The sequence below is a fragment of the Papio anubis genome, chromosome 8 (assembly GCF_008728515.1).
Source record: "Papio anubis isolate 15944 chromosome 8, Panubis1.0, whole genome shotgun sequence".
Classification (NCBI taxonomy): Eukaryota; Metazoa; Chordata; class Mammalia; order Primates; family Cercopithecidae; genus Papio; species Papio anubis.
In genome coordinates, this window is record NC_044983.1 from 125,668,909 (window position 1) to 125,691,377 (window position 22,469).

Genomic DNA, 22,469 nt, shown 5'->3' on the forward strand with positions numbered 1-22,469 from the left:
AGGTTTTCAATGGGAGAAATGTCCTGTGACTTAGTCATGGGAGGTTAAAATGTTCAGGCAAGGAAGAAAGCAGGTGCTACCTGAGGTCAGGCAACAGGCTGGCTAGAAGCTGGCCATGTCTGGTGTTTAACCATTTCCCCTTTTCATAGTGAATGCCATTTATTTATTTCTGAGCCCAAGAGAGAGGCCTTAACAAACTTATTTCCATGGTAAGCAGGAATTTCAGAAAAAAGGCTGCATGGGGCAGATAGAGAAGTCACTACTAAGGCGGATACCGGCTGATAAGGCAGAGCTACTCACCACCCGCTAACACGCTAACACTGAGATGACACTGGCTTCCAGTCTGCTAAGCAGAGAGTTTGAAAACACCCACACTCACTCCTTTTTCCCTTCACTACTCCTACTCACTTGATGTAACTTATAATGCACCAACACACACAAGGGCAGCAGCACACTCAGAACCCAGTTTTTTCTTTTGGAGAAACTTAAATTGAGACCTCACTCAAAGCTGTCCCTCTGTGGAGAAAAGCACTTTCCTAGGCCGCCCAGGGCTGGAACAAGGCAAAGACCACCATTCTGGTGAAACAATCTGGCAATATGACAAATATGTAAGAAATTTATTAATATGCCTGGCCTTTGAGCCGCTAATTCCAACTCTAGGAATCTATCAACACTAGTGCAGAATATGACAGATGTACACAAATATTCACCACTCCAATATGAACAACAGGTCCTCCCTTTGGGGAAACTGCTAAGCCAACTGTTTAAAATACACAATTGGGAGCAACTTAAGGGAGGGAGGGAAACATCATTTAATACAATGACATGTCTTTTTAAATATTATTGAAGTCTTTTTGATGAAATGGAAATGTTCATGATGTGTTAAATGAAAATAAGCAGGACAGAGATATATCTGGGCAAAATACCTGAAGTGACAGTAGTGGCTACCCCTGGTTAGTGGGCTTATGGATGACTTTTAAATTTTCTTTTTTTATACTTGTCCTCATTTTCTACAAAGGGAACAGGTTCTTCTTATTCTTTAATAAGAGGAAATTATTAATAACAAAAGTCTGTTAAGAGTAGACTGTAGCTTACGTTAAATGACAGTGCAGGGTTGCAATCAACACTATCCATACTATGGGAAACTACGGGATAAACCACCAGTCTCTTTGGCAAATGAATTACAATAAAAAAAAGAGGGAGGAACCCACAGATTAAAAGAAATTTGAAATATGTCCATGAATTTCAACATACAGATCTCATATGGATCCCGGTTTGAACAAACCATTTTTTTTTTAAGAGACAACCAGGGAAATTTGAACAATGACTGAATATTTAATGACACTGAGGAAGTGTTTTTTTCAGATGAGAAAACATATTATGGTTCAGGTTTATTTTTTTCAAGTCCTTATCTTTTAGAAGTACATACTGAAGTATTTATGGATGAAATGAAATACCTGATATTGCTTCAAAAAATCAGGGAAGGAGATAGAAATGAAAAAAAGATTGGCCAAAAGCAGACAACTGTTGAAACTGAATGACAGTTACATGTCACTCTGCTATTGCGTGTGCAAAAATTTAAGTTAACAACAAGCAAACTGGCTGGACACAGTTGCTGATGCCTGTAATCCCAACATTTTGGGAAGCTGAGGCGAGATCACTTACACCCAGGAGATAGAACCTGCAGTGAGCATGACTGTGCCACTGCATTCCAGCCTGGGCAGTGTCTCTTAAAAAACAAACAAACAAACAAAACACAACAAAAAAAGAAAAACTGTCCAAAGTAAAAAACCACTTGGAGGACTGAGCTACTAGTGCAAAACAGACTACAAAAGGTATGGGGGAGGGTGGGAAGGAAGGGGAATCTAATAATGCAAAGTATCATGAAATTATCCAATAATAAAACCCATATGTTTTAGGCCGGGCGCGGTGGCTCACGCCTGTAATCCCGGGACTTTGGGAGGCCAAGGTGGGTGGATCACAAGGTCAGGAGTTCAAGATCAGCCTGGCCAAGATGGTGAAACCCCATCTCTACTAAAAATACAAAAAAATTAGCCGGGCGTGGTGGCACGCGCCCGTAATCCCAGCTACTCCGGAGGCTGAGGCAGAGAACTGCTTAAACCTGGAGGGGCGGAGGTTGCAGTGAGCCAAGATTGTGCCACTGCACTCCAGCCTGGGCGACAGAGTGAAACCCACCCCCCCAAAAAATAAAATAAAGAACACAAACACACACACACACACACACCCCCCCATATGTTTTAATCCTAAAGGTATTGTTTTAGTTACAAATTACTTGACAAAACATCTCCAACATAGGTCTGTCTCTTTCAAAGTGAAGGGGGAGACTAGTTGGCAGAACTGATCTCAAGCCTCACCATGCTTTTTCAGTCAAATGACCTTTGAGAAATTATTTTTAACTTTTTGAGCCCGTTTCCTCATCCTTCAAATAAGAAAATAGTGGCTTTGTGGCCTAATAAAGTGCTGTGTGGACGAAATGAGAATATATTATAACAGAGTGCAGAAATGCTGAAGAGTAAACTCAGGGCACAACTGCTCATAAAATCGTATGATTCACTACTTACCATCCATAAAGAAAAATCTGAGAGGTCAACACGTTTTGAAACTACCAATTCTCTCATTAATTCCTTTCATACCATATTGTGACTGGCTGCCCCAGATGCACGATGTAAATTATCTAGATTTAAATGCCTCCCCCTCAACTCGAAAGAAACAAGTCAGGAGGGAAAAATGCTTTCCTTTTCCACTGGCAGATGCATACCTTGTTTGTGTCTCTGTTAGTTGTGTTTGTTTCCACCAAGAAAGTAAATGCTAACCAGACTCTCTTCCATTTACTTGCACTTTGCAGCTAAATCACTAATAACAAAGCAAGGCAGGGTGGCAGTGGGGAGGTGCGGGCTACAGAGCCAGGCAAACCCAGATTTGATTCCCACCTCCATCAGGTACTAGCAGGGTAATGTGAGGGTCTGAAACAGCCTATATAAAGTACTTAGTACAGGCTGGGCACAGGTGGCTCATGCCTATAATCCCACCACTTTGAGAGGCCAAGGGAAGCCAAGGCAGGCCAATCACTTGAGCTCAGGAGTTGAAGACCAGCCTGGGCAACATAACAAAAAAGTACTCATTACAGAGCTGGTACTCAAAAAGTGACAGCCAACTCTGTGACTAGTATTACTAAGCCAACAGAGGACTGCAGGTTGCAGACACCAAAAGGACAGACTAGGAATCTGGCTTTAGCATTCTGGTCTGCTAAGCATCTGCAGCACAACCTTCAGGAAATTTAGTAGCTGTGGGTTTTTCCAACTGCTCTATGCAATTGGTAGGCATATATATAAAGCCCAGAGAGGTAGACTTAACAGTATTTGGAAAACTTTTTACCAGGCCTGCCTTCAAGATTTATAAATCAAATGTAGCTTTGCTACATTCTTCATAATTCTACTCAAATATCTGAATGCTAACTACATTAAAAACAAAACAAATAAAGAAATCTAGGGTTAAAAAGAGAGGAGTGAGGTCCCTAAGGTACTTACAATCTACTAAAAGTGACGACATACATGAACATCAATAAGAACACAACTTAGCTCACCAGCCTATCATTGACAAAATTATCCCAAAATCGGGAGGAAAAAAATCCTACTTCCATGGCCATCCAGTTGGTATTTAATACTCTGTCAGGAAGTTCTTTTATGAGTCTAACCTACATATGTCACGTCTCAGCAGAAGCCTATTTCCTGTTTGTTCTTTTTCATTAGTATTGCATGCATATTTGCATTTACAGCTTTTTTTTTCTTGAGGATGAGTCTGAGTAGAAAGATCATAAATTGAGTTGAATCCTTTCTAAACCTAGTTCATCATCTGTGAAATGGAGAAAAGGTACCCACCCCACAGAGCTGTTGGGAGGATTATATGAGATGATATGGGTAGGGCAACCAGCACAGTTCCCAGCATACAGTAGGTTCTTAACAGCAATGTTCACAGATTCTGAAGTTGTGCAAACTCCTACACACAAAATGCAGAAGACTTGGGATGTGACAGCACTGACTTGGCACCAGTTTATTTATTGGGAGGTAGTGTATTCACTTGCCTTGGTATGAAAAATATTACTATTATTAAAGCAGCAGCAGCTGCTGGGCCAGCAGTGAGTGCTTATTTTGATTTGCACTTTGTGGAAATAAGGAGTATCTAATTTTATGTAAACGCTATTAATGTGAATAAACATTATAAGGAAAAGGAAACGGGCATCATAAAAAAATGATTAATGAAACATAAAAGAAGGCTCCCCACATTTCAAAACAATGAAGACAATCAAATTTTATTTCGTGTGTAGCTGGGCAGTGAAGAAGCTGTTCAATGGAAGTAAAGCCGTTAGTCCTCACTGGACCTTTAAACAGGCTCCATTACTTAACACTGAGGAAAAACCAAACCAGAAATTTTCTGAAGAGAGCTAAGTTGCCCTGCCTGGTCTTTCACCCATCTGGATATCTATGGAAAGATTATTCAAAGAGCACCATGCCATCACTTTGGATTTAGTGGCAACGGGATGTTTCTTTTCTGGTCACACCCTATGTGGAATGTTGATCTTTCCTGACCACATCAGCAAAGCTAAAACTAGGCAGCACAGTGCTCCGACCACAGTCCTTCCAAGTATCCCAAATGAGTAAGGATCAAGGGGAGGTGAGACTTGCAGAGGGAAGGGGAGAGAAAGTAACATCTTCCAAGTGTCACCGAGTGCCAGGCCTCTGCCTTCCTTATATTCCTACTGATTCTCCCAACAGCTGTGAGGTACCACCATTTCCATTTAACTGTCATGTCAATGAAAAATGAAGATGAGGCAGAAGAACTGGATCTAGTCCCAGCTTTGCTGTGTGATCTGGGTATAAACGGTGTGCTTCCCTATCCCCCTACTCTCCTCTGAGGACCACCATCACCCCCAGGCTGAAGGGGAGGACTTAGCCCCACCGATCACACAGCCCTCTCATCCTGGCCAAAGCTGACTGGAGCAAGGGTGGTCTCCTGACCCAAGTGGGGCCAATCCATCCTCCTTCCCAGATATCCTTGCCCCAGAATCAGGTAGACACCAATGTGGTATAGGGCACTGGAGCTGAGAACAATTTGGTGCCAGAGTTGCCATCATCTACCATTTGCCCGAAAGAGAACATCCTCATTTTGTTTCATTCTTGCCCCTCATGTTCCATAAAATATCTCCCATGAATCCTTCCAATAAGTCCCCATTTTGCTTTAACTAATGTATTTCATTTTGCTGGGGGAGGGGAAGGAACCTCTTACAACAAAACAGCCTAACACACTTGGCTTTTCTAAGCCACAGCTTCCTCATCCATAAAAAGAGGAGTTGGACTAGATGGTCTCTGAGACCTTTTCCAGTTCTATAGGAATGTGCACTATAATAACATAGTTCTCACTATACTTACAGCCCACTGCGTGCTGGGTGCTATACCAGGCACTGGAGATAAGGCCATCCTGACCCTAGCCTTTCGGTACAATGCTACAGAAATGCAAGGTATCCAGGCTGTTTTAATAATAGAGAGAGCTAAGAAGAGCTTACATTTTCCTCCACCCAAAACGCATCTGGCAGGGAAAGGGATGGCCTAGATTGACTTAGCCAACTCTGCTTTCTATAATAGTTGGTGCCAAAATGCAGTCGTCCTTTGGGCTTTACCTCCTTGGCGCATGAGGTTCTGATTTTATTTTCCCCGCTTTTCAGTGGCTAAATTGGGTGCTGTCTTATCAAAGGGGCACATACCCCAGTTCTTTGGGGGAAAATTATACCATAACTTGGCATGAAAATTTTTTCAGTTCTTACATAACTGACCACAAACAGCACCATAACAGAGGGCTGTTCAGACAGGGCTCTGGGCTGGAAAGAGCCTACTGTGAACTCCAGGATTCTGTTAAGACCAAGTAGAGTCAAGTGCTTCCTGATCTTGACCTAACTCCTGCCCACAAATAATTAAAACTCGTTTTACTGACACTGAAAACAAGCTATGAAGCACACAGAAACGAACATTCAAGGAGAGATCCCTTTTGCTTTAAGGCTTCTGCCTCCTAACCAAAATAGAATTTCTTGTGGTCTCAGTGCTTCAAGCTGTAATCAGTAAAGCACACAACCTAGCTGCCATGCTCTGTACCAGTCAGGGCCAAGGCATAAATGTTTCACCTCCCCATAAATGACCACAATCAATCAATTATGCAGGTACATAATAAATACCTGCATTTATTATGTAACAGAGAAAACAGCTCATTACCCCAAAGCCCCAGCAAGAATCAGAAGGGGCAGCTTTCACACACCAATGGAGAGGACTCTACAAGTGGGGTGTAGAAGCAGGCAGAAAGATTATAGCAGTGATACAAGGAAGCATGGGCAATGAGGTTGCACTGGTAGAGTCCATCAGGCTGGCCTGGGTCAAAGTGGGCAGTACTGGTCACTGGTTCCCTTACTTCAGAGAGTACAGGGCCCACTAAGGGCTGATTATACAGTTACACTGAGTTGACAGTCTGCTTCAGATCAAATTGGCTATGACCATGACCCACAATGGTCAGAGCGTTTGGTGTTGCCCTAGTCCTCTCCTTAGTCCCATCTGTGCTTCCCCAATCCGGGTCCTTGAAGTACACACATCTGACTTTATCTCTGTCATCTGACCTCACCACTAACCCTTCAGAAATGAGTCTACCAAGTCCCATCTTCTTGGTTACACAGGCAATTGTCTAATGCAATAATACAGGGCAATAGCAACAAGGATAATAAGAACAATCATTTATAGAGCACTTAGCACACCAGACACTGTTGTAAGCACTTTACAGATACCAACTCACCCAGAGGTAGGCACTTACCCCCATGAGGAAAGTAGGACACAGTAAGGCTCAGTAACTTGCCCAACACACACTAGAAGTAACAGGGATACGATTAACCTAGGCAAGAGAATTTCGCCCTCCACCACCCAAGTATTGCTACTGGTCCTCAGTAGAGAGCAGTCCTGCCCATGTATCTCTCCATGAAGGAATGCTTCTGGCCTCATCTGCCTCCTTCTTCCCTGCCTCACAGGAGAGCTGAGTAGTCAGAACTTGACACCCACAGGGCCATACTGTACCGACACATACAGTCACTTGATGAGTGCCTCCCATGCACTGTCTCCTTTAATACTCAAAAAGCAATGTAATTTATTTATCAAATGGAGAAACAGAGGCTTAAACATAAAGTGATCTCCAGCCCCAAAGCTTACTCATATTTAAGTAATACATGTGGGAATGGCCAAGACCAAGATCTGGCTTTAGTCCCCAAATGACTAGGTTACATATATGGAAACCATCTCTCTGAGGCTCCCTGGACAAATAGATAATGAAGGCAAAGGTCTGGGTAGTGTTTGAACATCCAACACCACAAATGGTTTCTGATGAAAGGCTGCTAGCCTAACATCAGGGAAAGCTACTGCAGCCTCACACAGCATGTCTTCTGAGACCAGGACTTAATGACAGCAGACTGGGCTAGCAAGATCCAGTTCCAAACTTAAGGTTTACTCTCTACTCTTTCTACCTAGAAGCAAGTTACATGGAATGGTACTGGGGAGGACTCCCACAATGTGAATTGCCAGTTCCCACAGCCCTGTTAAACAGCAGATTGCAAAAAGCCCTGGGTTGGGCAGCCCTGAATTCAAATCCCTGTATGGTTTCCTTCTCATCTTTGGGCCTCAGTCTCCACCTCTCAAAGCAATAGGACTACACTAGATCTGGTGGGTCCCGTCATTCACGAAGTTTCTCCCACGGAGATACAAAGCCCTTCTAGGAAGCCAATCACCTGAATGAGGTAACACTTTGCTTTCCCACTTCATAACTGGCAATCCAAGCATCTGATCAGCAGCAGACGATTAGTCCTACACCACTGAGCTGACGCATTTCAGCCAAAATCAAACACGTTTGGCATGAGAGTTATACAAAACCAAGTTACTAGCAGTGTCCACTAATTTTTCCACAAAGCGGCTACAGACCCCCATCACAGCTTTCACGAGCCTTTTGGAGATCAGGCTTCCAGGCTGGCAAATGTCAGACTAGATATTCTCCAAGGTCGCTTTTACCTGGACACTTAGCAATTCCCTGAATAACTAACACTCAGCAAAAACTCAGGGCTGTTGTATGGCCAGGAAGCTGGAAGCAGAGAGCCAGAGAGCCCTGCAGAAACTGCAACTGAAAGTGGTGGTTCTTTAGCCAGGGCTCTGGGCAGCTCATAGGTAAATCAGATTGGGTCAACAGTCCCAAGCATGCCAGGGCGGAGGTGGAAGCAACAGGGTGATTTTCACATCTGCCCAGTCCAAGAAGGATTGCTGGCAGCACTGTCTTTGATCACAAAAGGCAGAGATTTAATGAGGGGTCCAGCAAGAGGTCTCAGAAGAACAGAGAAAAGCAACTGTCTTTTTCATTTTTCTTCCCTCTCCCAAACTCTTTCTCTCTAGCACTAGAAACCAAATTGAGGTAAGAAGACAATTAATAGATGCCTTTCTCACAGGTCTTGCAAGACAAAACAAACTGGCAGACAGGAAGCATAAAAGACAGTGAAATACAGAAGAAACAGAATGGGTTTTCAATGCAGAGATTCTGCATTCAGAGCCCAAGTCTACCATTTACCACTGTGTGATCCTGGACAAGTTACTGAATGTCTGTGAGCCTTTATGTATTCACATGTAAAACAATAATAAGAATGCTATTAGAATAATCTTTTATTAGATGATAGGTGTAAAAAATGTTTTGTAAAACCCAAAGATATATACATGAAGGTGTGTGAGGCAGTTCTTGTGTTGTTATAAAGGAATATCTGAGGCTGGGTAATTATAAAGAAAGGAAACTCTGCAGGCTGTACAAGCAAGGTGCTGGTATCTGCTTGGCTTCTGGGGAGCCCTCAGGGAGTGTTTAGTTATGGCAGGAAGAGAAATGGGAGCAGGTATGTCACATGGCAAAAGCAGGGGCAAGAGAGAGAGAAAAGTGGAGGACTCAGACTTTTAAAACACTGGATCTCACAAGAACTAACTGAGCAAGAACTCACTTATCACCAAGGGTCTGATGACGCTAAATCATCAGGCATCCGCCCCCACGAACCAATCACGTCCCACTAAGCCCCACTTCCAACACTGGGGACTATGTTTCAACTTGAGATTTGGAGGGGACAAAAATCCAAACCATATCACAAGGACAAAAAGCATTAGCATAGAATATCTGGCTAACAGGCTTGTGCCTTGTTTTAGAAAGAGCATGAGTTCCAACATATACAATTTCCTTCTCCCTTTGATTCTATAGACAGATATATTCACTCACTGACCTTTGCTGGTTTCATCCAGACAAAACCTCATCCTAAGTACCTCCAGACTGGGTCAAAAGCTTGGGCACAGAGCCTTGACTTCCGTGTGGGACAGAAACATTATGGGAAGGTTTGCTTGCCTTTTGTTGTATTATCTTCAAGAGGTCAGAGACAGACCCAAACATACTTTCTCTACTTTAAGCAAAAGAATAAATCTTAATTTTATCTAAATCCTTCCTGAGGTTTTTTTTTAAGACTACAATCTCCTTGAGGGTAATTAACAGGCTCCTTAAGTTTAGCACCTGCAATATAAAGTAGCACTTCCCATTAAGTTTACCAGCTTTTAAAATTTAAGAGGTAATGCACTTGCATTCTTGAGCAAGCGGAGCTGATGAACAAGATCAGATGTCAAACCCTGACCACAGAAATCCTATGCGTAAGATTTCACAGAAAAACACTTAAGGACCTAACAGTATTTATCAAAGACTGATGACCTCTATCATCAGCATGGCAGTCACCCAAAAGGACATAGATAAAGGTTGAAACTTAATTGGAAGGTGAGGGAACACATACAGAAGTCTGACTGGCCTGCACGAGGACTCGACAGTAATGCAATCAATCCCAAATCTGATACTGGTTGTATGACCTGGGCGAAATACTTACTGGTTGTAAGACCTAGCTAGGCGAAATACTTAACTGCTATAATCCTCAATTTCTTCATCTATAAAATTGGGGCCACTGATGATAGGGTGAAAAAAGGTATTAAATAATAGTATGTATAGGTAGTAGGAAGGTCACTGTTATGAGATAGAGCTTGATACTGAATCTACATTCCCTATCTTCATTCATTTCATCAAACATTTCTATATCTTCAGAAACAACTGAACACACCAGGTAAACACGTTAAGAAAAGCCTCTAATGCCAGACCCACACCTGATTGCCACCTCCCATAAGAAAACTTTTAGGCTGAATTTCTTGAGGGCAGGGTTCTTCATATTTGTATCCCCGGGTCTAGCACATTGCTGGGCACATAAGAGGCACTGAACAATCTGTATATTGACTACATGGTAATTTGAGTGATTTCACTTGTATTCCTAGGATGAATGTTCTATACTATTTCCCTCCCCTGGGAACTGCCCCTTTCTAACCTGTTAAGAGTTTTAGCCTTATTTCTTTATTTCTTAAAGACCACTAGCTTCTCCATAATACAATCTGGAAAACCCCAATACCTCAGCAGGACTTGGAAAATGACTTGTATATAGCAGGGGCTCCCCAAAAATGTGTTGAACAAATGCTGTTCATGGATTATACTCAAATGAGTTCCCACATTTAAATCTGAAAACTCATATCCAAATCTTTGAAAGTACAGGGAAAAAAACAGTATATTTAAGTATCACTATTAAGAACTCTGAAATATAAACATGAAGAAACATTAAGCCTCCAAGGAACTGAAGCACCTTTTTAATCAGACCAAAACTTGAAGGTGCACTGACAGCAAAGTCTCCTATGTTCCCTACAAAGCCACTGAAATATGTTTTTGTAGACATTTAGAATACCTATTTTATGTATTAACTATCTTAAGATTTCTAAACTCTGGGCCAGGCATGGTAGCTCATGGCTGTAATCCCAGTACTTTGGGAGGCTAAGGCAGACGAACCACTTGAGGTCAGGAGTTTGAGACCAGCCTGGCCAACACGATGAAACTGTGTCTCTACTAGAGATACAAAAATTAGCCAGGCGTGGCGGTGTGCACCTTTAGTCCTAGCCACCCAGAAGACAGAGGTGAGAGAATTGCTTGAACCTGGGAGGCAGAGGTTGCAGTGAGCTGAGATCACACCACTGCACTCCAGCCTCAGCTACCGAGTGAGAGTCTGTTTCGGGGGGAGAGGGGAGTGAGATTTTTAAACTCCACTTTATTTGCTAGCCACTCGACCTTAGAGAGAAATCATTTCATCTCTCTGGGCCTCAATTTTCTTCTCCATAAAATAGAGATGATAACTTTTCCTCTTTCAGAGAGCTCACATGACAGGTAAATGTAAGCATTCATGCCATGTGTCTACAGCAGGCAGGGTATGGCGCAGCTGCTCAATAAATGAGCAGAACTTGCCTCCTTCATTGCCACCAAATTAAAATGTGGCCCAATATAAAATAACCAAGTAGACTTTCATTTATCATGCTGGCCTCTCTCTCTGACAAAGGTCCTAAGTATTAGCCACTCTAAGTCTTTAAATGGAGAGTCCCTTCTACTGTCTGGGTCACAGCGGTCCTAAAATGCCTGCCTGCTCCCTTTTAGGGAAAACACTTATACTCTCTTACTCACTTATTCATAACTTACAAATGGTCATGAGTAAAATGGCACACATAAGTGTGCTTTCGTTGTTGAGTAAGTAAAACACTGGCTTTCTGCTTGGAAAACACTCATGCACTAGACGAACCCTTGGCAGAAAACCAGCTCATCCGTTCCAGTCACCCCAAGGTAGCCACTCACCGTGTACCAGCCAAACTGTGAACCCCAGAGCCATGTGCGACCCTTTGCCCCAAAAGGTGAGGCCCAGAAGTAAACTCCTCTTTGCCTCTTCTTACCATATGCATCTTTTTTTTTTTTTTTTTTTTGAGACATAGTCTCACTCTGTCGCCCAACCTGGTGTGCAGTGGTGCAATCTTGGCTCACTGTAACCTTGGCCTCCCAGGTTCATATGATTCTCCTGCCTCAGCCTCCCAAGTAGCTGAGACTACAGGCATGTGCCATCATGCCTGGCTAATTTTTTAGTAGAGATGGGGTTTCCCCATGTTGGCCAGGCTGGTCTGGAACTCCTGACCTCAAGTGAGCCTCCTGCCTCAGTCTCCCAAAGTGCTGGGATTACAGGTATGACCCACCACACCCAGGCTTTCTTACCATGTATTTCTGATCTACTTCCTAGAGTGCTCATCACAGAGATGTAACTAAAAGCATCAACATCTGCGTAACACGCCACATTCTCTACCAAGGAGATATCGTAAAAGGGAGAGTGTGCGTTAATGTGGGGCTCCAATCTTGGAGATCTAAGTTTTTCAGTTGCGCTCTATGTGTGTTCATTAGTGATTCAAAGAGCAAAAAGAGGTCATAAACAGGAAGGTACTCACTAGAACTAGAAAAACATTTTTTTAAAGACAGAATTCCAAGTTACCCAAATTAATTCCTATTCCGGAGTTTCCATATCACTAAAAAGTACCCAAAAGTTCTCTTCCTAAAAATAACCACAAAACAACACAAGCCACATTCTTAAAGTTTCCAAATATCTCACTTGCGAAGCATATGCCAACAAGATTTTGTGGTATGCCCCTAAATTTTTCTTATATTTTGAATGTGGTAATGTTAAGTCCCATATTTTTAAAGAACTGAATTGCAATCCACCTAAGATATTTGTAATAATGCACAACTTCCATATATGTAAGCATGGGGGAAAAATTAAAATTCAACTATGGTGACTATCCATCAGTAAAAATACCTAAAGCATACTTTTCACATCTATGCAAAAGGCAACCACTCAGAGAGTCCAACCTCAAGAATTAAAATATGCCGACTGGAGACAATGTTTCCCTGACCAACACCTTACTTAAGTTCAGAAGAAAAATTGTAAAATTATTGTGCCATCCTGAAACACTGTTATATTTTTGAGAACAGGGTTATCATCAATATACTCTAACATGACACTTTGAACTTCTAGCCTGGTTTCAAGTTCATAAGTGACCACACTGGCATTATAGTTAACTCTATTTTTCTACCTTATCTTACAACAGTATTTCTCATTTAAAAAAATATTTTATATTTGCTTTTAAATGTATTAACCTTAAACTAATATCAACAGCAACTGCAGGTAATTTAACATTAACCCTCTACTACAGGGTTGCTGGAAAATATGCTCACATACCTTTGCAAACAGCATCACTAAAGACTTAATCTTATCACACCCTTCACAAACAGAATACAGCAACAATATCTAAATGTGCAGGAAGAGAAGGTTAAAATAACTGGCAGCTCTATTAGCAGGCACCGAAGAACTTATCTAGAAGGAAAATAACCACTCAGTCTAATCAATGTCACATCCTTAGAAGTATACACAATTAGTACAGAAAGAGGATGCAAAATGTTCCTATATCAGCATGTTTCAATTTATTACAATTAAGTGAAAGACAGACCCATGATGGGGTTCAATGCCTGGCAACTCTGTTTAATCCCAGATGAGTGTAACAGACTGGCAGTTCACAAACACCAAAAAAAAAAAAAAAAAAAAAAAAAAAGAAAAGAAAAAAAATCCATTTATCTCTGGTTTTCAAACAAACCTAGTTAGGTGGTATTTCTCCATCTACTTCACAATTCACCCCCATCACCCAATACTGACTCCAGAGAGAACTCTGGAAGCATGCCGGAATGACACATTCAGTCACAGCACCAAGCAGGCAAGACGGGCCTCAGCACTAACAGAAGTCTCTCCCCTCCTAAAATTTGGGACCCCTCTACCTCTGACTCCCAGTTCTACGTGTGCGGAAACATGAATCAAAGCTCATTTCAGGATCAGTCGGCCCACAGGGGCCCAAGCTTCCCCCTATGACAGAGGGCCGCCCTTGGGGTGGGGAGCTTACATCAGAAAGAGCTCCCCAAACCTCACCTAAACCAGCCACAGCATAACCCACCCAGGGAAAACCATCTCCCTTCCTACCTTCCACCCAATGGTGCCATTTTCAGTTGAAATACGCTTGCCTTGCTTGAAGGGAAGGGATGCTTTTTGGCACTTACTGATGATGCTGAGTTCCAGGGCAAATATCCTATTTTTATCGCGGCCCCAGAGGCTTCTGCAGCTCCTTGGCTTTGAGGTTCCTCTTTGCCCATACCACTCTATCATTAATTCACTGAAAACCCTAAAGAAATCGATTTGGCCTTGGCCCTGCCCCCCACCCCACCCGCAACGCTTTCCTGAAGGGTCCAGATAAGAGGAGCTGTCTGACTGTAGCCTTGGGCCTCCCTTCTCCCTGTCTGGTCAGCTCATGCAGCCTGCACTGGTCTCCGATCTCCCTGCCCAGTCTGAGTGCCCTGCGGGCAGGTCTTGCTGGCGCAGCAGCCCTAAGCCCTACCAAACCCTCCGGGTTAGGGAAGCCGGGTGGGAACCTATGTGCACAGATCTCTTTCCATCCGGGCTTCAGGCACCAGAGACCAGCAAGGAGAAGTCCTGGAGTGGAAACAGTCCCAGCCCGAGTTCTCTCTGGGTCCTTTGGGATTTTTCCACCCGCCCTTGCCTCCGCAGCTACGCCTGCCTGGCCCAGCCGGGCCGCTGAGAGGTGCGTTCACTGCCCATCTCCTAGTCCCTTGCTGGTGACCTTGGCTGCACTGCTTCGCCTCTGTGCCCTCGGTGGCCTGACGCCACCTACCTGGAGGGTTACAGGAGGGTCACGAAGATGTGGAAGTGCTGAACAGTGCATGCCAAGGACAGGACTTCCATCTTCTGTCCTCCCTGGAGTGTCCACAGCTCGCTCAGTCCTCTCCCACCTCCAGTCCCCAGGCCTTTCAACCCGCACGACCCCAGAAGAGGCGAAGGGATGGGGAAGGGGCCGCCCGTCCGAAGTCCCTTATTCACCCGGCGGCTGCCTGAGGGGGTGTGGCGCCCCCGGCCCCCGCGTCCCCTTCCTCCCAGCTCCGAGAGGAGATCCTCCAGCTGCGCGGCGGCAGCGGCGAGCGCGGACGGCAGGGGTCCCGGCCCGACCTACCTCCTCCAGCAGCGTGACGGTGTTTCTGCAGTTGTGCAGCCGCGTGGTGAAGCTGGACGTGGTGGGCGAGTTGTAGTCCTCGGTGGTCTCGGCGATGAACTCCGAGACAGAGATCTGGTCCGGCATCCTGCCGGGGGGACGAGACACAAGCGGGGGCGGGGGGTGAGTCACGGCGCAGGCTCCCGGGGCCGCGGGCCGCCCGGCGGCTCATGAACCCCGGCGCGCAGCCCGCCACCCGCCGCCCGGCCTGGCGCGCGGCTCCCGTCCCTGGCGGCGGCGAGAGGGAGGGAAGGAGGCGGGTGTAGGCAGGCGGCGGCGGCGGCGGCGGCGCTCGGCGCGGGGCCCTTCAAACTCCAAGCCGCGCGCGAGGCAGGGGGCTCTCCGGGACCCGCCTCCCTCTGCTCATGCCGGCGGCGGCAGCTCCTCAGCAGCGGGGGAGGGGACGCGGCTGCGCGCGGGGTCTTCGCGGGGGTCTGGGCTCCAGCCGGCCGCTGGGGCGTGCGCGGGCTGGGTGGCTAGGGCGCCGGGCGCTGCCTCCTCAGACGCGCTGACAGGCGGCGGCGCGGGCCTGACTGACTGATCTCACACTCCCGCGGCGGGCGGGCGGGCGGGCGGCGCTCGCGCTGCAGTCACGGGGACAAACAAGGAAGTGCTCTGCGCACGCGCGCCGCCCCCCGCCCTGCCCCCACCCCCCCGCGCCCCGCCCCCGGCCCGGCCCCCGCCCCGCCCCGCCCCGTCCCCGCTCGCGCCCCGCCCCCGGGGCCTGGCTCCGACTCGGCCGCTCCCGACCCCGGCTGCGCTGCACTGGGGCTCCGGAAGCCCGAGTCCCTGGTCCGCCCCCGGAGCGGTTACTTCAGCGAGCTCGTTACGCCAGCGTTTTGCAAGAAGGGGGCCCAAAAAAGTTGTACGTGTTCTTTTTTAGTCGCGTGTGGGTGCAGGAAGTGAGGCCCCGGGAGAGCCGCCTCCTATTGAGAGGGCCGCCGACCCCGCGAAGGAGGCGCTGGGCGCAGGGGCGGCCTCCCGGGGCCCGGGCTTGCAGCTGCCCTCTCGCCCGCTCGCCCCATCTCTCTGCAGAGTGCTCCTCGCCGCTTAAAGGCTGGTTTTGTGCAGTTGGCTTAGGTTGCTACAATGCAGCGTGAAGACGAATGAAGGGTTTGGGGTTTAAAAAAAAAAAAAAACTTTCTAATCTTTCGTGTGCACTTTTTTTTTGTTTAACTCGCAGGAAAGCCGAGGGTCAGGGAATGTAAAAGGCATTGCCCGAGTTGCAAATGGTGTTCGATGCTAAGCAGATGCCAAATTTCGGTGGAAAAAGTACCAACAGATACCTCACTCCTCGGCCTTGACAGATGGCTAATTTTAAAACTACCTCAATCTACTTAGTCCGAAGAATCCATTTAATTTCTCACCATTCACTGAGTATGAAATTGGTTTAAAAGAAGGAGGATTTAAAAAAGCTAGGTTTTTGGGAAGGGTCACAGGATTGGTACCTGTAATTCAAGCCAGGAGAGCCTTTGATAGCCTTAGGGTGCAAGGCTGAGCCTGTCCTCCCTAACACACACCCACTGCGCAGTACCCCTCATCCCCGAAAATGGGCTCCTGCCATCTTGCACTGTTACGCCTCAAATCCGTTCTCTGGTTCTTACCTCTGACTACAAGGGAATGCCCCAAAGCAGGGATCTTGTCTTAGCCTTGGGCCTGCTACAGAGAAGGAGTAGAGTGGCTGTCAAAATACATCACCTCATTAACTCTCAAATATTTACTAAGCACCAACTATGTGCCCTGGAGATTGAGTAATGCCAAGGCCCCTGCTCTCATGAAGCTTACCTTCTAGGACAGAAATAGACAACTCACAATAAAGTGGAGTAAATATAAAGTAAGAAAGTGAAGGAGTGGCTATAGTATAAAGAATCTGCAGAGAAGGCTTTGCTGACAAGGTGACATCTTGAGAAAAGGATGACAAGAGTAAGTCACCCAGATAATCCTGTTGTCTATGGCATCTTGGGCCCTCAGTTGCCTCACGTGAAAGCAAAAGATAAGGACACCAACCCTAGGACCTGGCTGTTCTGTTGAGTTCACTGATGATGGATGAGAAAGTGCTTTGTGCACAGGAAAGTCATTAGACAAGTCTGAGATGTTTACCTCCCTCTATTGCCTATACTGAACCTGCACTGTGCCTCCAGTGAGATGCTCATCAGTGTCCTCTAAGGGGCCATGCTTCAGGTAGGCAAGTGTTCCAGCTAATTAAAGGGAGAATTTTGTAAAGGGAATGTACATAATATCCTTCCCTGGCAAGGGGAAGTTGAGAAATCAACTTAAAAAGACATTCTTTAAAAAATTAGTAAATAAATAAACAGGCACCCAACTTTGTCCTCATTAGCACTTTAAAAGCTTGGCTTGGGACACACCAAGTTTGAAGTTCAGGGGAGACAGCCAGACGATGATAGCAGGCAGCTGAAGAGCCATACCTGGAGGTCACTTGCTCATGTGCTGTAGTTGACAGAACACGGTCTTTTGAAGTATGAGCCACCCAGGAGAAAATCCTACCATCCTTTCCCCACATACTAACCAAGTCACCCTGCATCTGGAAAATTCTGTGACTTGGAACAAATATGCCCTATACCGGTTGAGCTAATTAAGCTGAGACTCAGTTACCCCATGGAGCACTGACAACACACAGCACTTAAGACTTCACTCCAAGAAGGCCTTCCTTCCTCTAGGCTGGAAACAAATTCAGACTTAGATTCTTGCATTTATTCTGTTCTCCCATCTATTCCAGGTAGTCGTCTAGCACCTGTCACCTCCACTGAGCTGGTAGTTCCTTCCATCTTCTCCGTCTGGCATTATAGTAAAGACTCAATAAACATGAGCTGTTATTAAAAGCCAAAAGTCAGTGCTTAATTGCCTCAATTCCAAGAGGACTTGGGTTCCAGAGTTTTCCCTCCTAGTAACTGATGCTGTCATCTTGGGCCTTGGTGCTATCCTTTGTAAAATAAAGGAGTGGGTGTGTCAAAATGACCACAGATTCCTCCCAGCAGGAGCCGACTTGTGTATACAGTCAGCTCTGCAGATGCAAAGAAGAAAGATTATTACAACAAGCTAAGTTAACTGCAGTGGTGGACAGCTGGAGATTGCTTTCTTGACTGAATTCACCAAAGACTCCAAACTGCTGCCATCAATTTCTGTTTCAGTTTCATTTGAAGATTATGTTATGTATCTGCTCCTCCCCCGTCTCCTTCAGCCAAGAAAGGAATATGCTCACAATGAGATATTGTGCTCCGGTAAGTATATACCTCCTCAGACTGGTCTGCAATTAGAATTTCAAAGGTTCACACCTCTACCCACCATTTCTGGGCCATAATCCTCTTTAAATTTGAAACCATGCCTCAGTGAAAACCATCTGCACCTCTCCTTTTCTCAAATACTCTGAAAATCATTCCTGGATATCTAAAAGCAAATAGAGACTGACATGGGAAAAACATAAATGCTGGATTTCTTTGTGTGGAGCTGCCTCTAAATATACACCATCCTCCCCAAAGCCAGGAAACATGTGCACACACACATACCTGTGTGCACCTGGCTTTATATAAAGCAACCATCATCTCCGTTGTCGTCGTCATAATAAGACTGTTCAGCACCCTTGTCCTCTTCATGTCTGCCTCTTACTCAGCACTGCTGACTAAGGTAACACCATGATTATGGCAGGATGCACTTTGTCTCCTTGAAAAAAGGCAGCAGGAACAGTGGTGGCTTATTCTTCTGAACAGCAATGGCGCTAATGAACCACTTGCCATCAGGGAATTGGCTCTCAGTTACATTTCCAGTTGCAGACCTCACTCTCATTCATCTGTCTTATAACCAAGGAGGGTGCATTTGCAAGATGACTGACCAGAAACCAGAGGTGGGGGAGTGCGGGTGGGGAGTCAGAGATGCTCTCTGGGCCCAAGAAACCACAAGGAGCCCTTGGTGCTCTGATCCGCAGTGTTAGCCAGCGACAGCTTCATCACAGGCTCCTGATGCCCTCATGGAACAAGGACAATGGCTGAAGTGGGAAGGGAACACACTTTTTATTACATGGACCTGAGCTTAAATCTCTACTTTGTTGCTTATTCGCCTTGTTTTCTAAACTATGTTTCAGATTATTATGTGAAATGAAATGAGAAGATATGGATACATAGGCTGATGCATAGTCAATAATCAATGTGATTTCCCTTTGAACTCCCCTTTTCTGTGAAAGATGACTATAAATACATCTGCTTTCATTCCACCACTCAGATATCTCTAAATTAGTCACTAGGAGGAGGAAAGGAGGGAGAGGGGAAGGCTGCACAGTAATTCCCAAAGTCTGGGATCTCAGATTTGGGAATAAACAGTCTTCAGAGACCTCGCTTATTCTCAAAGTTTCCTTTGTTAGGTCAGATGCATTAGTGATGGCTTGGATTTTGAAAGTAAATAAATAGTATCTAGAATCAAACTGGATGAATACCAATCAAGATGAGAGTAAGTTAAGACCAACTCACTAAAATAAAATAAAAGCCGATTTTCATGTAACACAGTCCCTGTAAAGAAGGATAATCTGAGCAAAACAACTTCTAGGGGATGATAGCATGGGGCATTTCTTTTGCAGGAGCATGAATTATCAGCTGATTCTCACATAAAAAAGACGGGCTCCCGTCTCTGCCATGAAGAAGCTACTAGACCTTGTTAAAGTATTTCTCCTCTCTGAGTCTCAGTTTTCATATCTATAAAATGGGGACAATGACAGCCCCTATCTCAGTGTTCTGAGAATTCAATGAGCTAAGGTATATAAAGTGCTTAGCAGGGTCTCAGACATCCTAAGTAGACAGTTATTTTTCCGATATTATGGGAACTTTGAAAACCTTATCTGGAGATATAAATTACAATATTCTTGCCGGGTGCAGTGGCACACACCTGTCATCCCAACTACTTGGGAGGTTGATGTGGGAGGACTGCTTGAGCCCAGGAGTTTGAGAGCAGCCTGGACAACACGGTGAGACTACATCTCATTTTTTTTTTAAATAAAAAATAAAATAAATTCTGATATTCTTGCAAAAACAAAATATTCACCATGACCGGCTATGTACCAGAAACTTTGGCAAGTATAGAATTTAGAACACATTTACCCTTCTTTAAGCCTCATGACAACTTTATAAAGTATATTTGTCCCAAATTTACCAGAGAAACCTAAGGCTGCTGGGGTATAGAATACTACTTTCTCAGCTTCCATCTGGAGCCAGGTACTGCATTGGTTGTTATATATGTAATGTCTGAATTCATTCATATAACAGTCCTGAGATGCAAGTATTACAATAATGGAAACTGAGACACAATAAAATCTCGCTGCAAGTTAATGTCCCTGAGCCTGGCAGACTCTAAATCCAATGCTTTTTCTGCTGCCTGCAAAACTGGTCTCTTTACTGTATTCTGTGTAGTGCTACTTTGTTAGATACAATATTTTTTCCAGCCCAGGCAACCAAAGAAAGTATCCTTATTTCACCTGACAAGTTATGAATTCATTTTCTACCATCTTAATGAAGTGGTGGAGGAAAGGAAAACGCTGAAGGAGCAGGAGTAGGAAGGGCTGTACTTTATTCCATCTTTTACAGTTAGGCTCATGTTGCCATAGTCTACATAAACTACTGCTCTTTTCATGTTCTTTGTATGAGTGCTTCCCAAGTGCACTCATGCAATTTCAGGTAATAAAAAGAAGAAGAAGAAAAAAAGCCAATTCTAGTCCCAAATGTACTTAATTCAATTTAAATACTCCAAGCAAAACCACTAGAGTTTTCTCAGTAAAGAGGAGAACATGGTTTGTTTGGAGACAAAAAAACTACTCTGTTCTACAGCTCCCTGTTCCTCTGATGGAAGTAGGAAGAAAAGAGGCAGAATGGTGGGAACCTAGAAGTGTAAATATCAACTGAATGATCTCAGGGATGTATTTCTGTTTAGTCCTATGAAAGAATAATTGTGATTATTATTATGTGCCCTGTATTATCTTGAGTCATTGCAGGCGCAACCTCACTTAATACTTGCAGCAACAATATAAAGCAGGTACTGTATTATTCCCCATGTTCTATGCATGGGAAACCTGAAGCTTAGAGGTCCCCTGTCAAGTAGTGGAGCAGGACCCAAGCAATCTGATTTCATACCCCATGTGATCAGCCACCGTGCTCTGTTGGCTTATCAAAGACAATGGATGAGTCCACAGCCCCAGGATGCGTTTTCTGTTGGAGTATATGTCTGTGTTTTTTCCTTCTGGGGAACTCATTACAAGTCCAATTCAAACGCAAGCTTGACTGGTCTAGAGAGCACTCTCCTTGCCACATTCCTCCAGGTGGCATTAATCTTCATGTGGGTATCTGCAGTCAGCTTCTCTCACTCTGCCTTAAGCAACTGGAGGATATTGGCACCACTCAGAGGAAAAGAAACTGAGAACTTCCTCAGCAACAAATAGCTCTGTTAGCAGAAGGGCTTGGCTCTGACTCATCTCTCACTTGAGCTCAGGAGTTCAAGGCTGCCGTGAGCTATGATCGCACCACTGCACCTCAGCACTCCAGCCTAGACAACAGAGTAATCCAGTCTCTAAATAAATAAACAAAATTAAAAAAAAAAAAAAAAAAAAACCCAAACAAACACCTCATATCTTCCAACTGAGTATCCTATACCACAAAGTCCCAGACTATCAATCCCTGACAGCATTCAGGGACTAAATACTACCCATGTCTGTATCACCTACATCCCCCAGGAACTAAAGCAAGGACAGAAGATTCCTGCAGCCTCGGGCTTGGCCTTTTACAAGCACCATCTCCTGAAATCTTCCTAGTAACCTAGTGAGGTAGTATGTTTTCTGCAAGAGAACTCAGAGATATGCACAATCTGCTCAAGGTTAACAGTTAATAAGTGGAGAAATGCTCTTCAGTCAGTCTGAATCCAAACACTGTAGGCTTTTTCTTCTCTAGGAAGGCACTGCCTAGTTGGGGTCCCTTGTGGGCCCCCATAAATGTGTTTTGAATTGAACTGGCTCCCTTTTATGAGCTACATCATTTCTATTACAAGTAAAACAACCTCCAATGAAGAAAAAATCATGGTGTTTTATGGGAGTCCTAAAAACTTGCGATCTCCAGGAATGAGGGATTTAAAATCTTGCTTATTTCTGATAAAGTCACATTCACCTGAAAAATGAGAAAAACTTACGAAACATCCAGGTTTCTTTTTTTCTTTGATGAATTTGTTTTAAGTTGAGTTGATCACCTTTAATGATGCCCAACTTCAGTACTATGTCAAGAATGAGAACGTTCCTCTTTTATGGCCCTTTTCAATGGCACCATTTTCCAGGTTACCATTTTCCAAATATTTATATTTCTCCAACTAGACTGTGAGCTACCTAAG

At 44.6% G+C, this 22,469-nt stretch overlaps 1 protein-coding gene across 6 annotated transcripts in view; it reads right to left on the bottom strand.

Annotated features, from left to right (window-relative positions):
- ASAP1 (ArfGAP with SH3 domain, ankyrin repeat and PH domain 1) overlaps positions 1–22,469 on the bottom strand; it is a 397,004-nt gene that overhangs the window by 298,314 nt on the left and 76,221 nt on the right. For 4 of the 6 annotated variants that reach the window (XM_017962314.3, XM_017962320.3, XM_017962317.3 and 1 more), the window contains exon 3: positions 15,063–15,189. The exons of 1 other annotated variant lie outside the window; for it this stretch is intronic. In XM_017962314.3, the coding sequence (XP_017817803.1) occupies positions 15,063–15,189 (127 nt within the window). Of the gene's footprint in view, positions 1–15,062; positions 15,235–22,469 lie in introns of those variants that run through there. One more of the 6 variants, XM_031669742.1, reaches the window with a different exon arrangement.